This window comes from Zonotrichia albicollis, chromosome 1 (genome assembly GCF_047830755.1).
Source record: "Zonotrichia albicollis isolate bZonAlb1 chromosome 1, bZonAlb1.hap1, whole genome shotgun sequence".
Lineage (NCBI taxonomy): Eukaryota > Metazoa > Chordata > Aves > Passeriformes > Passerellidae > Zonotrichia > Zonotrichia albicollis.
The window spans coordinates 47,665,573-47,682,099 of record NC_133819.1 but is presented as its reverse complement, the minus strand read 5'-3'; the positions used below and the strand labels follow the sequence as shown (position 1 = coordinate 47,682,099).

The following is a 16,527-nucleotide window of genomic DNA, read 5'->3' as shown; positions in this document are numbered from 1 at the left end:
CCAGAACTTTATCACCCTTTCTGTAAAAAATTCTTCCTAATATCCAGCCTATATTTCCCCTGATGCACTTTGAAACTGTGTCCTCTGGTTCTGGCAGTTGCTGCCTGGAGAAAGAGACCAACCCTCACCTGGCTACAGCCACCTTTCAGGGAGGTGTAGAGAGTTATAAGGTCACCTCTGAGTTAATTTCAAACAAATTTAGGCATCCTAGAATTTGAGTGGGTACTTAGTGTGTAGTCTAATAGATTTAATTGAAATTTAATATCAACAAGTTGTGAAGACAAATTTCATGCTGGAAGGTTGATTGACAGATGACTTCTTCCAGAGTGAACAAATAAAGTTAATTAATTGTTCATAGAAACCCAATATTCCAAACAACTAGTAGGTGACATAAATATCTTAAGGATCTGGCACCTGGCAAAGGAGACTGAAGAACTGTTATCATGAATTGTTCAGGCTGCTGGCTGAGAATTAACTTCCTGGGAAAAGGGAATATTTAGCTTGCTTCTTTAACCAAGGATTTTGTATAAGACAGGCAAATGCCTCAGAATGTGCAGACACTAAAAGAATTATAAAACAGACAATGTTTTTAGAAGTTAAAATTCATAGGTAATTTAAAAAAATGAAAAAATGCTTTGGAAAAATATACAAGACAAAGAAATACTGATCATTAGGTGCAATATTTCTGTGGCCTTCCAGTAAGTGACCTTTCCTTCATCAAAGAGCTATTAGACTTTAAAGATATGTCTAGCTGCCATTTATGGGTTTCAGTAGCAATTACTCAGGGTTGATTAGTTTCAACTTGAAAAACATTAGAGAAGGATTGTTGGTAGCTGTGAAAGATAAAAAATTAATCCCATTTTTGTGGAAAATCAGTCAACCTGCCAATGTCAGAATTTACATAGCTGTAGACAAATGCATTTATGAAGGGATATAAGTGTATAGTGTAAAAAGAGATTCAGTCTACAAGATTTTCACTTTTTAATGTTAGTGATATTTTCTTAGCAAGAACATTAATTTTTTAAGGTAGTGCCAGGAACTTCTGTTATCAAGTCTCTGAAAAAAGCTATTCCTTGTAGCTGGACTGTTGCTGGGAAAGAAGTTATTCCATAGCACATTTTCTTTTAAGGTGTGTAATGATGTGCTGGAAAGAAGATAACTAGGGATGAGCATTTCACACCCCATCAATAAAATCTTCAATATGCATAGTCCAGATCATGGTTATGGGCATTGTGCTGGGCTTTGCTCAAGGAACTTCTTCTAGCAGCAATTCATAGGAGAATTGTTGATACTACTCTATTTATCTCATGAAATAGGCCTTCATTTTGGGGAGTTTTAAAGAAGTACTGTGGTTTAAATGAAAAGTTTAAATGAAAGTTCTGTAAATAAAAGTTCCTGCTCTCTCTCCTCCTTTCTCACACAGACACCCATGGTACAAGGGATTTTATTGTAAGGAGACATTTCTGTTAGAGGTATTACTGTTAAAATTATAGTTACACATCTGCTTAATCAGTGTTCCTAAATTAGAACATGCCAAGAATGAAGTGAAATGACAGTAATAGTTGATCTTTTTCAAATTCTTTGGAAAAACATAAAAAGAAACAAGCTGTCAAACTGCAAATGTCCTGGAGACCTGTTAAATCTGTTTTACAAGGCAGTTGTACAACATTGCCAAAATTAAAGAGAAATTAGGTATTATTTCACTAGACTGATAATCATCTAATCATCACACTGATGTATGTGGGTCTAAGATGAGTTGATCAGAATCTTTTTTCAGTACTTTGGCATTAATGTACATCTGAAGATGGCATAAATTCATTGCAGAGCATGTCAGCATGTATTAAATGAGTACAGCCTGTTAGTGAGACTGCCAGTGGGTTAAGAAAAGGAGGATTTTAAACTAAGGAAAAAAGAGAGATTGAGAACGAGAGAAAGATTACAAGTGTCAATCTGGCATGGGGATCTTACTGCCCTGATATTTGCTATGTTTTTTCATCTTATAGTCCATTAACATTATGAAGCGGACATTGCAGAAATATGGAAGCTATGAAAAATTTGAACAGGCCACTGGAGGCAGCTTGCTGACCAAAAGTCGTATCTGGAATCACGTCAGGAAGTACATGGTGAAAGAAGGCTGTCTTGGTGAGGTAAGTCCTGCACTGGATCAGGAAAGAAACACTTGTGTGGACAGACCTTAGACATTGGATGGACCCAAGAGACCATCTGGGATGGTGGCCTTTCCTCCATAATCACAAGAATATTCCTTACATCATACTTTTCTCATAGCTAAGCCCAGTCTAATGTGTGAACAATTGAAACGACACACATTCATTGTGAAGGCTTCAGTCATCTCTCTGAGCCCGTTTCCTGGTTCATATATGCTTGTTCTTAAATTCTCTTCTTTTGGGAGTACCCAAGAACGACACCCTTCCTTCCCTCCTTTTTTCAGCTACTTGGAGACCAGCACATTTCCATTTATTCATCAGTTCTGCCATCTGTTCTCCTGTATCAAATTATTTACACTAAAGGAAAGAGTTAAGAAAAGGCCAAGAAAAATAAGCAGCAGCCCAAGAGAGTGATTTATAAGAAGCAACACAAATGAAAGTGACATAAGTGAATAAAAATGTCTGAAAGAACTTGTTGAGTTGGTTTAAGTGCTGTTTTTTCCTGGCTTTAACCATCTAATTTTTAGAGCCCTGTGAAAAAGAACTTATTTCTATATTCAGAATTTTAGAACACTAGTTTGATGAAGGTACATGAAATTGCTTGGAAAAGTCAGATGAAATTGAATGTATAAAAAGGGGATTAATCCAAATGAAATACCAGATGACAGAGTCAAAGACTGGGATGAGATCACTGGAAGTGAGCAAGAGGAGTCTGGAATCATAAGGCAAAAATTAATTTCCCAGAAACTAGGTTTAATTGGTAAACATAATATTATTAGAAGAAACTGCTAAACTCATCACACATTTTTGTGAGACTGTGATTTGACAGTGATAACCAGACTTAACCTTGGTTTATAAGCACAGGATTAATAAACTACAGTTTAGAGCAAGCAGAAAAAAATATATGTTTTGTCTTTTCTTGTACTTTTATTTCCCTCTTCATTTTTGGCTTGGTTTGACTTCATGGCAACTGGATCCTACATCCTCATCCAGCAACCCATGTCCTTCTTAAAGAAATGCTTCACTTTTTCTGTGAAAATAGGGATAATACATAATGCTTAGGATGGTCTAAAATATGAAAATACTCTCTCCAGCTGAAGATGTGTTAATAAAGCTAAGTGGCACCTGTCCTTTAAATCTAAATGCTTTGGGATTTACTTTTTTTTCCTGCCTCTTAAATGCAAGTTTTATGGGACTGATGGTTTGCTGTTGAACTTGAAGCTGAGGGTGAGTTTTGAGTACAGAGAGGTGTTATATTCATGCCTTTGATCTCTGGGTCCTTTATTTTGGATATTTAAAAAGTAATCTTCCTTTAAAGTAGTCTCCCTTGTACTCTTCTGAGCAGTACTGTTCCATTAGGCTTTACATGAAGAGGGAAAGGTGCTTAGTCTTTAACAAAGAGTTTCACTTTTCCCTCACAGTCACTTGTTTAAAAAGGCTTTTTAAAGTCAAATAATACAATATACCAATATGCATTAGTTTCCTTCTGTGCTAGTTTTTGTTTTTACTACCAGTTTTCCAAGAGAAAACAGGAAAGCAAGAGCTATTCTGCTGTGTAGAACAAAACAATGCCCGTATTTCAATATTTCATGTAACAGGAGAAAATGTACACAGTACTTCCCCCTCTCATTCAAGTGGCTTTAGAATTGCAACTGAAATGCATTCAGACAACTAATTATATAGACACCTAGTCAATTTACGTGTTCTTGTCTAGTATTTTTCAGTTCTCATTAATACTAAGATAATTCAACACAGGTCAAAAACTGGTATTTTCTCTAATCTATTATGCATGCAATTGCTCTCTGCCCTCTGAGTCTAGTCAGTGTTCCCATACTAAATTTTTCAGTCTTACTTTGGTCTATGCTCACCGTTACTCACTCCATAAAGTCTGAGCTTCTGTTAGCAGCCCAGGTGAGCAGGATAAAGTCATTCCGAAGGCTCTCCTCAGGTGACCGCTGATCGCAAGACAGATTTGTGGAGGGCAGGGAACCAAAGAGACATGAAATAATGGAAGAGCCAGAGGAAAAAGCAGGATCAGGAGTGAGAAGAGAGCTCTTTCAGTCCTGCCTGAACTCTCTCCTCTCCAGATCGTGGTCCATCTCACGGAGGACCTGCTGTCGCGAGCCTCCATGACGGTGGTGAACGGCCGCCCCACTCTCACCATCAATGTCTCCACCGCGCGCGAGCACTGGCTGGAGGGCATGCTGAGACACGAGATTGGTATGAGCACCACACCCCTGCTGCAGGCACTGGGGAGTGCTTGCATGCATTTTTACCTATGGCACAGTGGTGGGCCAGGCACTGGACAGGTACAGCAAGAGGGAACATCCCTATCCAAATAGCCTGTGCTGGAGATGTGCTAAAGGGAAGAGAAACCTTCTCTTTCCCTAAAGGCAAGGAGAAACCCTTTGAAAAGGATTCCTAGGGTTCATGGACACTAGCATTTTGGGTCAGATCCAGAGGAAGCTTTCAAAGGAAGCCTACCAGCCAGTCCCACTTACAGCACTGAGGTTCCCATGCCAAAGGAATCTTGGAGCAGAAAGAGAGTAATCCTTTCAGATGATGCTAGCCCAGATGATGCTCCAGGGCATACCTTCTGTGCTGTCATTGCTTAGGGACATTTTGCTCATTAGAGCAATTTTTTTTTTTAACAACTCTAGAGTTTAAAAAAAAGGAAATAAAAATAGTGTGACTGTTCAACCTCGGCTCTGGCCATGTCACTTTACAAACCTGCATCTGTCATGCTGCACTGCTTGCAAATGTAGGCATGCTTTAGGTATGAAGAATTTACCCAGTGATCCCTAAACTGGTGTAAAATTGCCATGGTTTTGCATTACGCAAGGTTGGCCCAGCCCTGTGGAAAATTTCTACAAATTTTTCAGTGCACCTGTTTCAACTAAGTACATAAAATATTGATATACTTGACTAGTGCCTGAATAGCAACTGAAGAGTAAGCCTTGCAATTGCCTAGAACCCCTGTTACTCACATTTTAGGGGACATAGCATCTTCCAAGGCTGCAGTAGTGCTGTTTAATCACCTTCAGGAGGCAACATTTCTACCCTTTTACTTTGATTTTCCTTCCTGCTGTTCCCTACAATGCCTAGCCTATGCCAGATACAATTCAGCTTGTAAGACTTCTGAAAATTCCTTTTCATAGCTTTAGAAAGTCCTCCTGATAGTTGCATTACTTCAGCATTTTCAGGAATTTCACTTGCAGTCAGCAGGTGAATATTTGCATGGTATATATATCTCTGACAAAATACTCTGTTGTAGACAAGGCTAAAGTCCTCGCTTTTTCCAGTGCCCAGTCCTACCAGCTCAGAGTTCTGAAATGGGTATCTACTTATATATTTTATAACTTTTTGTTAATCATGGGGTGATTAACATGTTTAAGTGCCAGGTTCCTATTGTTCTAAGTGCCAGATTCCTTTTTTTTTTATTTTTTTTTTTTCAGGAACTCATTACTTTCGGGGTTTCAACAACAACAGCCAGCCTTGGTGCAACCGCAACGGCCGCAGGAAGCACGGGTTAAAGCCAATCAACCCCACAGAAGAGGGGCTAGCGAGCATTCACAGCGTCCTGTTCCGCAAAGACCCTTTCCTTTGGAGAGCTGCCCTGCTCTATTACACAGTGTACCAGGCCAGCCAAATGTCCTTCAGTCAGCTTTTCCAGGATGTGGGCAAATTTGTCAAGGACCCCAACACTAGGTGGGATTACTGCGTACGGGCCAAGAGAGGGTGGACTGACACCTCACAGCCGGGTGAGTTCCCTCTTTGTCTTCACTTGTGGGGTTTTCAGAACATGCACAGAGCTCCCTAATCATGTCACACAGTAAAACCTTTGCAAAAGGGAGAAATTGGACTCCACACTCTCTGAAATGGGGTCTCAGGAATTCTGCTATGGAAAACGAGGCTAAAAATGCTCTTCCATGAGACCTTCGAGCTGAATCAGTAAAGGATTTTTTTATTTTTTGGTAGGAATGGAACATAAATTCCCCATAAATTTGAAAGCAAAACTTTCAAAAAATTCATACTCACAGTTTGACCTGCTTTCTACAGATGTAATGTTGCCTGTGGTTATTCACAGGCCCTATTTTCTATGTTTGATTTCTTTTTCTGGCTAGTGGGTTTTTCCTTCTAGCTAGTTTTTGGAAAGGTGTTTAAAGTCAGTGATAAAAATATCTAGTTTTTAAAAATAAAATTGTTCTACTCATAATGGCTTCTGAGAACATGCCTTGACCAAACACTGACAGAGCGCAATGTGTCTCTATTCCTTTCAGGCTGTTTCAATAAGGACCAGGTGTACTTGGATGGCATCCTCCGAATCCTGAGATACAGGGAGTCCATTGATTTCCATCTTCTGACAGCCCTTGGAAAGGTGATTGAACTCATTATTCCCAAGGGAACAGTTTTATCATTTCAGCAAGCCTGCCTGTAATGAACTATGAGTCATGGTGCTTTTACTTTGATCTAGAATTCTCTGCTCTGCACAGCACCTTCAATTACACTGTGCAAGTTGAAAGTATTTTGAGGTCCTAAAAATTTCTATCAGCTTGACCTCATTCTTCACTTATCAGATTAAGATTTTTTTGGTCATAGTTCTCAGACTTTCCTACCTTTATGGGACACTACCTGACTTGCAGTACAACAGACTGCCTTGGCCAAACAAGACAGGTACTAAAAGATGACAAAAGGAACCAACCATTTGACATTAATGCACCCCCCTTCCACCACAAAGACTGTTTAATCTCAAAGTTCTCTCATTGATGGCAGGTGTTTTTAAAAAATGAGGTTCCCCCCCCCCCCCCCCCAGAATAATGATGTTTCTACATTCACAAATTGAGAATGAATTTTAGGTCCAGTCTAACTAACATCATGGCTTGTTCGTTCTCAGCTCATCTGAAAAAGTGAAGAAATTTTGTCACACTTCCTAAACCCAAGGATTGCTAAGCTTTCACAGTTCATTAAGCAGGGTTCATACACAAACAGGGAGTCAAATTGACTTGAGCTTGAATTTAGAGCTGGTATAGCAACATTTCTGCCTATTTAGCAATCAGTGGGTGATAAAGGGAAGGGGCATATTATGGTAGAGGGTTTTGGTCCACATTTGAGTTTTCCCTTTACTGTCACAATCATCCTTATTGATAAGCAAGAGCTATTTAGGTAGCTGAACCAAGTTAGGAAGCTTTGAAAATAAAATCACACTGTCAAATAAGTCTGCAAGTTTCTCTGTGAAATTTCCTTGTGCTTTAAGCCTGCTTAACTCCACACAGCTTCTGCCTGCTAAACCACTGAACACACAGTTCCTTTACTGCTTCTCTTCAGGGAGTCTGCGGGTTGTCAGGCCACTTGAAAAACACACTAAGTCATTCCTTGTAAAATTACAGATGATCCACATTGCATGGCACCCACATTAAGGGTCTACAAGCAATTTATTTCCAGCAAGGTAATAATGTATAAGTGCTTGTCTTTACAACTTTTAAAATCAAGGGATCTTAAAATGTGTTCTGAATGGTTTAGCTTCAGACATCTGCAGTCAAGCTGGAAATTTGTGTATCAGGGCAATGTCTGTTCTCAGCATCACAGATTATTGAGATCTGCAGAGATCTCAACATCCTCTAGTCCAACTTTCCTGCTAGAGCAGTTTGTCCTGGACCATGTCCAGTTGGGCTTTGAATATCTCCACTGATGGTGACTCCATAACCCCTCTGGGTGGCCAGTGCCAGTGTTTTTCCACCCTCATTGTACAAAAGTGTTTTTTGTTCAGATGGAATTTTATGCATTTTAACTGGTGCCCATTGCCCCTTGCCCTGCCAGTGTGTGCTGGTGAGAAGAGCCCCATTCCCATGTTTTTACACAATGAGGATTCCTGTGAGCTTGCTTTTCTCCAGGCTAAACAGTTCCAGCTCTCAGCCTTTCCTCACAGCAGGGATGGATGCTCCAGTGCCTTAATCATCTTAGTGACCCTTCACTGGGCCCACTCCAATATATCTTCTCATGAAAGAGAGAAGCATAAAACTTGCACTGGGATCTAGGCTAGTGATTTATCACCACTTTAAATGGGGGATTTACTTGGATTTTTTAGGGTGGCATGGGAGGATCATGTTGTTCCAAAGGGAGTATTAAGCTTGGCTAGCACATTTTCCAGGTCCTGCCTTCCTGTTGCTTCTGACATTACTTAGAGTGTAGAAGAGTGTGGTGTGGATACATGCAAACTGTTCCACATACCTAAAAATGACTAAGGAAAAGGCTTGAAACCTAAGAAAAGGGGATTCTTAAAAGGAGCAGTTTTAAAACTTCACAGGAAAGACACAAATACAGGAAACACTGCAAAATATTCATATGGTAATTGCATGCAAATATTGCCAAAGAGAAATAGAATGCAGATATTGGGTGCACTTCAGTTTAGAATAACTACCAGAGTTTGAAAAAGTAAAAGCAGCAAAATATCACCTACTGTTGTGTTTCCCGAGAAACACACAAGCACACTACAAAGAGCATAAGTAAGTCTGTTTTAGCCTCAGTCTTTTCTATCTAGTGCAATGACTAATAAAATGTGGCAAGGAAAACAACCTGTTTCCACCATAGGATGGGATTATGTTTTTGATCTCCTCAGGATGTCAGCTTTGGTAGTTTTTTAGCAATTGCAAGGACTGGGGAAATGCATCCCATTCAAACCATATCTCAGATTATAGACGCATGTTTCATGTTTGCGGCAGTAACGGAAACCTCTGAACATAAATATGAGGGGAGAAGGATCCTTTTTCTTTCTTTAGGCAGGAAAAGAGGTACAATTGAATTTTACATGGTGCTGTGTCCCCAGACTGAGAGATGGTATGGTTTTGTGGAGCTCCTCTCTATCCACTTCTAAGTTAATTAGGTGTAATGCCACACAATCTTCAAACAGGAGAATCTTGGTGACTTGAATAAGCCTGGGCATGGGTGTCTGTTTTCTTAATTGGATGCATCTTGTCCTTGCAACTAGAAAAGCACACTTGTGTCCTGAGATGCAAATTGATTCTCCTTGTGGGCTTTGTTCCATTTATCATTGCTGAGATATGCACCTGTTCCTGTGGATCAGGTTTAGTGCAATATGGATTGCACTGTCCTGTTTTTGCAGGAAGCCCTTCCCTGTCCCTTGCACACTGGTGAATCCTTCATGTGCACTTTAATCGCTGCTGAGTAGAAACCATCACCTGCCAAGAGGGCAGGCTGCTTCCAGGAAAACCAGGCCCTGCAGGGCTCAGCTCCTTAGGGGAAACATGGGGCAAAAAGGTTGGAAGGAGCAGGCTCCACTCAAGCCACCTGGCACAAAGCTAGTGTGAAGCACAGCAAGGCTGGGAGCGTTGCCAGAGCATATGCTGCTGTCTGCAGGGTGCCCAGAACACACAGCTTGGGGACAAAGTGACAACCACACTGATTTCATCACACTGGACAGCTGCCCAAGGAGTCCTGCTCTCTGCTCCCATGGCAGCTTGTGCCCAGCCAAAGCAGTCATCCCTTCTAGACTGTCATTCACAGCATCTTGAGCTACTGTGATTTGAAGTCCTAGCTTTTAGAATCATAAGACTATGAAGATAGAAATACCAATTTTCCTTAGGGAAGAAAGCTACCAGATCCTCTAATAGCTGCAAAATGAGAGTTCAGCACCAATACCCAGAAGGCTCTGATGCCATGAGGCAAACCCAGTGTGCACTCCACTATTGAATGAGGAAACAACCTAAAACTGGGGTGCTTAGGTATTGTTCATGCTGTAGTTAGTTACTAGAGATGCATTTTAATTTAGCTTTGCATAAGCACATTTACTCATGAAAATGAAACAGCAAAGTTCAGGTCAGCTGGCACCATGCATTTCCCAAACTGTTTCCTGTGCCATGCCTGTGCTGCCTTCACTTTTTAGTTCCTTAGGCTTTTGCACAGCGTTTTTTCCATTCTCTTGTAAATCTTTCTGCCTTTTTGAGAAGACATTCCAAGACTCACATGTGCTCCATCCTTTCCCTCTCTATTCCTGCAGCTGCTGTACATGATTCTCATTCACATTTCTACAAGTCTGTTCACTGATTGAATCAAAACAGAATTAGAAATTATGAAGGCATTTGCTAAATTTACACTTCTTTTGCATCTTCCACTGAAGCATACAAGTTGCTCATGTTTTCAAATGCTTCTCCAAGGTTTTAAAATCTCCTGGTCTGAAACATTTACAGGAGAGAATTTATAGCAGCAGCAACAAAGAGGCAATGGGACTGTACTGCTAAATTGACCCCTGTGCGTCCTTACAGATCTCCTATGAGGACGTGGATCGCCTGAAAGGATTGGCTGTGATTGAGAACATGAGGGTGCCACACTTCTTGCAAGACCACGCCCGGTACATGGAACACTTGAAAAAGATCATGGAAGTCAATGAGCTGACTGATGAGGAGCTCCAGGATCTCATAAATTAACAGTATTAGACATCCATTCACTTACTGTGTGAGGATGTGGAACTGGACTTCCCAGAGCTTGCAAAAAGGGACTTACGAGGAATAGGAGGGAAGAGTGGCCAGCATATGTGGAATTCAGAAAAAGCCCCTTTATGTCCTTCTGCGTTGTGATTGTATACTGATTATTTTTAAAGGGATTGTGCATTTTTGTAAAATTTGGCTTAGAAATTCCTCTGCAGTGATCTGTCCAACCATCTACTCTGTTTTGTATGCTTGTATAGTGCTCAGTGCTTTCTCTTGTAATATATTGCCTTTTCCCTCCCAGGTTTAGAGGTGGAGGAAAGGAGACAGAGGAGAAATTCCCCCTTAGTTCACTTTTGTTTGCCTTATCTTTGGTCATAGCTGTCACGGTTCATAGCAATAGAACTGCTGTAGATTATGCTGCATTGCTGTCTGCATAACTTTCCCATTTAGTCATCATTGCAATGAAAACAGAAAGTTTAAAAAAAGTGCACAGAAGCAGGTCTTTGTGCCATGGGATTGAAGTCTGTAACATTACAAAATGTTTCAGGGTTTTGTTTTTTTTTTTTTTTAGTGAGAGGATAAGCATTTTAAAAAGAGGGAAAAGGTAGGTAGTGCTGTTTTAATGGTTGTAAACGGGTAGCAAAGCTTTCCCTTTCATTCCCTCAAAAAGTTACACTGTTCTACATCTTTATGTGTATAGTACATGTTTCAGGAAGCTGAATTCTGTGAAGGGCCTCCCTCCTTTGAGGACAAGCATAGCATGTCTAGGAAATTCAGCATGGCAGTGTTTTGGAAGGAGGATCGAGCAAAACTGTGATTTCATGACCTATAGTTCTAAATAAATTCAGGAACACAGGGCCACAATCCAGCACAGCAGACAACACTCACTTCTTCTTTGGGTCACCTGAGCCTACAGAGGACCAGGTCACATTTTTGAGCAGTGCCCCCACACTACAGCAAGCTTGAGCTTGCAGAGCTCATTTTAGAAACAAGATGTGACTGGGGGAGAGAAGACAACTCTCAAGTGCCCTATTCCTGTGTTCCAACAGAAGTGCTGCACCACTCTGGAGCAACTTTACCTCTGTTTTAACTGCTGGTGCTATATCCAGGACCAAGGAGAGAAAGCTCCTTGCAGCAAAGAGAGCTTTCTTTAGTCACATGATGAATAACTTGGATGATGCAGGAGGACTTACTACATAAGCTACATTTTCTGATTGGGGAGTATTATGGAGTTGGTGAGGCAAAGTATTCTGACAAAGGGTTTTGTTTTAGTAGACAACTTTACAAGGGCTCCTCTGAGCTCCTGGGAAGCAGCTGTGGTCAGAGAGGCTGGGCAGAAACTAGTGGGAGCCTTGGACAGGGCTTTTGCCCTTTCTTATTCTGCTGCTCTTGCCCACTGGTAACAGGCCTGGCATGGGACAAGGTGAGCAGATGGAGCCAAGGTTTCCTCCACACCACATTTGCATGGACCTGAGCCACAGTATCCTTCCCCTCTTATCTGTTCTTTAATGTAACAAATGCAATAACTCTCCCACCTTGTTTTGTACCAGGACAGAACCAGACAAATCTTGAGAACATGTTTCCTGATCTATAGGAAAATCTGTGAAGAAAAGGTGACAGCTGGCTAAGAGGTCTGAAGGTTTATGAATAATCCCATAAAAGCAGCTGCCTTTCAGATACTATTGCAAATTGTTTGCAGTGGCTGGCTGACTGCTGCGAAAAAGCAAATGCATTCAACAAGCATAAATTTACTAAATTTAGTTGTTTTCAAGGCAGAGACAGAGAACTGCTTGCAGCAGCCTTAATTTTGTGTTGTCAGTATTGTTGAGGAGCTGAAAGCCATTCAGCCTCTGTATGCTGTTTTCTCCCCTTTCCTCTTCAGGCTGTCTAGTTTGATCACTGGTGCCTTGGCCTGCCCAGCTTTGTTTTGGAGCTGTGCAGAGCAGGCACAGAGCTGCTGCAGCAGCCTGACAGGAGCCCTTTGCAGTCAGTCCCGCATGTGTGCTCCAGGTTTTGGCTCCTTTGCCAGAAACAGCAAGAAAGTCACACATGACTGAAGTCAAGCCAAGGATTACAGTCAAAAGCTGTCTTTGGAGTGAACTGGGCAGAGATCATTTGAGCTGCACTGTGGAAAAATCTGGCTCACTTTGCTGACCCTGGGGTATGCAAAAGGGACAGTCCTTTAAGAAAGGAACAATTTTGAACTGATTTTATGCTGACAGGAGAGATCCCTGCCTTTCTCCCATGACTTTTATATAAGCAAAGTGGTTTTCTTCCCACAGAAGTAGCATCTTACAATCAAAGTGCTCGTGCATAATGTGTCCTCAAAACCAGGAGGCTGTGCTAGTCACACTTTTGCCACAAAATGCCATGCCTGCAGGCCTGACTCTTTTACACTCTGTAGCCCTAAACACTACTACAGGCCTTTTTTGCTTTACTTGAAGACCTGCAGCACCTTTTTTTGCAAAGCAGTAGGTGCCATTAAACTTCAATTCTTCATTATTCTAGAAATAGACTTGCCTGGTGCAAAGTTTGGAGTTTGGAAGTGGTCAGCATCCATATGTAGCAATAGGTGAAGCTGTCAGCTTCTGGTTTTGGCATTGTGTCATTCCTCCTTTCTAAAAATGTCTCAAATTTTGAAGTGTAGCTTTTGTAAATTTTCCTGAATTTTTGTTCTTCACTGTGAAGAGGCTGGTTACTGAGTTGTGGTTCTGAAGTTCTGTGATGGAGTGCATGGACAGCAGTGAGCTCATGTCACTGCAGTCTCATGGTGTCAGTGCTGTGTTGGCAGCCTTTCCTGGCTGTCTGCCTTGGTTGCTTTGGTGTATATCTATGTCTTGCTGTGTTATTCCTATACAGAAACCTGGCTGGCATTGGAAAAGCCTCCCCGTTTCACCAGACCAATTTTGAAAGGCGTTTTATACAACTTTTACAAATAAAGACAAAATACTGACAGAGATGAGAGTACTGAAGTGTTACATCATGTTGTGTCAGAGGGTTTCTCTCTCCAGTGGCCTCGGCTCTACAGCAACTTGGACATCCTGTGTTGTGTGTGGAAGAGGGGCCTTTCTGACTCCTTTTCAAAAACATCACTTAGGGCTGGAGTCATGAAGGGTCTGTTGAAGTCTTACACTGGGTATGGCTCTCCCTGCTCAGTCAGAAGGCCTGGCTGCTCACGAGGAAATTATCCTCCTATTTTCTAGGCTATGGTGTGAGGCAGCGTTGGAGCCTCTTTGCTGCAATGCAATTCTCAGCACCATCCATGTGGGAAATGGCAACTCCAAATGTTCCACTTTACCAGTTTGATCCATCCCCAAAACCCCCCCTCCCCTGCTGCTTCATTCCAGTGCTCTCCATCCCCTCTCACATTATAAAATGTGCTTACTTATCTCCAGGGAGTCCCATCAGCTCCTTATGGCTCAGCTCCTTATGTGTAAGTAAGGGTAATATTCAAGGGTTGTGGTTCTTTTTAAAGGAAATATTTTCAAAGGCAATTGCTAATTTTCCTTGCAAGCCTGCTAAGTATTATCACACCATATTCCCTTTCCCTCGCTAGGAGGTTTGGAAAACATGGCCTGAAATCTGTTCCCTTCAAAGGCTCCCAAACCACCACTGTTCTCCTTTGCCCTGTGCATCTCTGACAACCCTCGTACAGCATCAGTAGAGGGAATACAGCCCTCAGCCATCACTGGCAGGTCTATTTCAGTACTGAATAAATCTCACATTTCTTACAGGTGATCTGCAGGACCAATGCAGCTCTGAAGTTTTTTTGCAGGACTCAAGTGCCAGGCCTGGGAAGGTGGATGCCCTGCCACCAGTTTGAGAAGCAACTTAAGCACCAAGGTTCTCTGAAAGGAGGGAAAGATGGAAATCATTTATACTGGAAACTGGGATGGAAATCTGGAGACCCATGAGTCAGCGTGGAAGCTGAGACACCTTGTCTAAGCCAAGAGAAAGGCAAAAGGAAACAGCTGGAATAATTCTTTTGTCTGGGTTTGTTTGGGGGTATTTTTGTTATTTATTTATTTTGTTGGTCAGTTTGGGTTTTTTTAAGGGAATAGTCATTTAAAAGTGTCTTAATAACTTCTGCAATATATTAACAGAAAATTAAGTTAGAGGGGTTTTTTCAGTATGAAATTTAAAATGAGTGTCTGAGATACAGAAAGGAGAATCTATTTTGGCTTTGCTGAACAATTAGAGACTTCTCACAGTCTATATTAAATCCAGAAAATCTGGATATTGAATTTTAAACCCTTTCATTTACATTGATTCCATTGCAGAAAAATGTCATCAGGACTACCTTTCAAGGAATATCCTTACTCTTCCCATTAAAATTGTCCAAATAAATTTTTTATGCTGCTACTGAAATGGTTTGTGTCCTCCCCAATCACACAGTGCCCCTGAGACACTTTAAACATCTTTTTCTGAGGTGTCTATGGACAAGCAGGGTGAAGTACAGCATTGTTTCAGCTCTGTAGAAGAAGGAAGTGAAGAAGCTGAGGCTGAAGTTGGAACTGCACTGGCCACAGCCTGAAGCAGGAAAGAGCAGAGGTAGAGGGCCCACAAGCAGGGCTCTCATGAGTGAGCAGGGTCAGGTTGTACAGACATGGTTTTGAAAAGAAAAAATTCCTGGAAAAAATTCCTAAAAAAGTTGGTGGCAGGAGAAATGCAGATGGTGGCACAGGAGGGGCTGGCATGAAGCCATGGTACTCCTGCCATCCCCCATGGTCAGAGTGGGATGGACACCTCCCTACAGGGACCTTATCACTGGATCTGTGCAATCCCAGCTCCTCCAATACAGCAGAGCTGGGCTCACGGTCAGGCCTGTCCCAGGAGTGCTCTGAAAAGGACACTTGGAGGGTGTCACATTTATACTTTAGGGCCCAATTTCCATCCTGTGGCACATTCCAAGCCACAGGAGACCTGTCAGGCTGTTGTCTCCAGCTTACTGGCTTATTTCTGTCTTGTCTGACTTTTATCCTGCTCTCTAGCACTCATCCATCAGGCTGCTTTTTTTCTAATCCAAGTCCTTCACGTTCCATTTTATCTAAGGAATATATTCACTGCCATATCATGCATCTCTGAGCCTAGAAAGTAAGTAAATTCTCTCCCACTCACCAAAAAAAAAAAAATCACAGGTGATCTGGGAGTCAACCTCTTCTTCCTCTCTTCCTGGCAGTGTTTTAAAGCTAAACTGTTCTGTATTTTTGATCTTCCCATAGAACTTTCAGCCAAGAAGCTTTTCCTGGCATGGGCAGGATATGTCACCAGAGGATCATGTGGAGAAACCTCCAGTGGAGATTCACTCCTCCATCTGTTGTCTCATCTCTGTCCTTCCCCATTTTCCAGTCTCTCTAGTGCACACTCCTCCAGCTCCCAGCACCCTTGGTCAGTAAAAGGAACAATGGCTGTGCACTTGAAGGAATCAAGTTAAGGTTCCCCCAAAGGAGGGGGTGCAAGGGTACCAAGGTGCTCTTTGTGGGAGCCTGCTGAGAATTTCAGGCAGTAAGAATGGGGGGAGGTAAATTCACCACCAAGCTGCAAGGCAGCTTCTCTTGTCTATGGACAAAGAAATAAGGAGGTCAGAAGGAAGAGCTTCCCTGAAGGCCACTCCCTAAAATCTGATGGGAAAGTGCTCTGAGACCCTGGTCCTCCTTGTGTTTTCACATAGTTTGAGCAGTGTTGCAGTTCAGGGGTGTGCACATTCCATTTTTTTTCCCCTTTTTAAATGAGGTCTTTCACACAGCTGATAAAGGGAACTTTGGACATCCCTCAGGCTGGGAACATCTCATTGTGCAGGGTTATGAGATGGCCAGAAGGATGGGTCATGAAAGGGTCATCCAGCAACATATAACCTGTTAGTGTACACCTAACCTGTAGGTACTTCAGAGTAAATCCTTTTAGCTGCTTTGATTTTA

At 41.8% G+C, this 16,527-nt stretch overlaps 1 protein-coding gene across 1 annotated transcript in view; it reads left to right on the top strand.

Annotated features, from left to right (window-relative positions):
• Positions 1-13,566, top strand: part of MATCAP2 (microtubule associated tyrosine carboxypeptidase 2) — a 28,274-nt gene extending 14,708 nt beyond the window's left edge. The window contains exons 3-7 of the mRNA XM_074540460.1: positions 2,004-2,147; positions 4,253-4,385; positions 5,621-5,926; positions 6,446-6,543; positions 10,445-13,566. Coding sequence (XP_074396561.1) covers positions 2,004-2,147; positions 4,253-4,385; positions 5,621-5,926; positions 6,446-6,543; positions 10,445-10,606 — 843 coding nt within the window. The 3' untranslated portion in view covers positions 10,607-13,566. The remainder of the gene's footprint in view (positions 1-2,003; positions 2,148-4,252; positions 4,386-5,620; positions 5,927-6,445; positions 6,544-10,444) is intronic.
• The last annotated feature ends 2,961 nt before the right edge of the window (positions 13,567-16,527 follow it).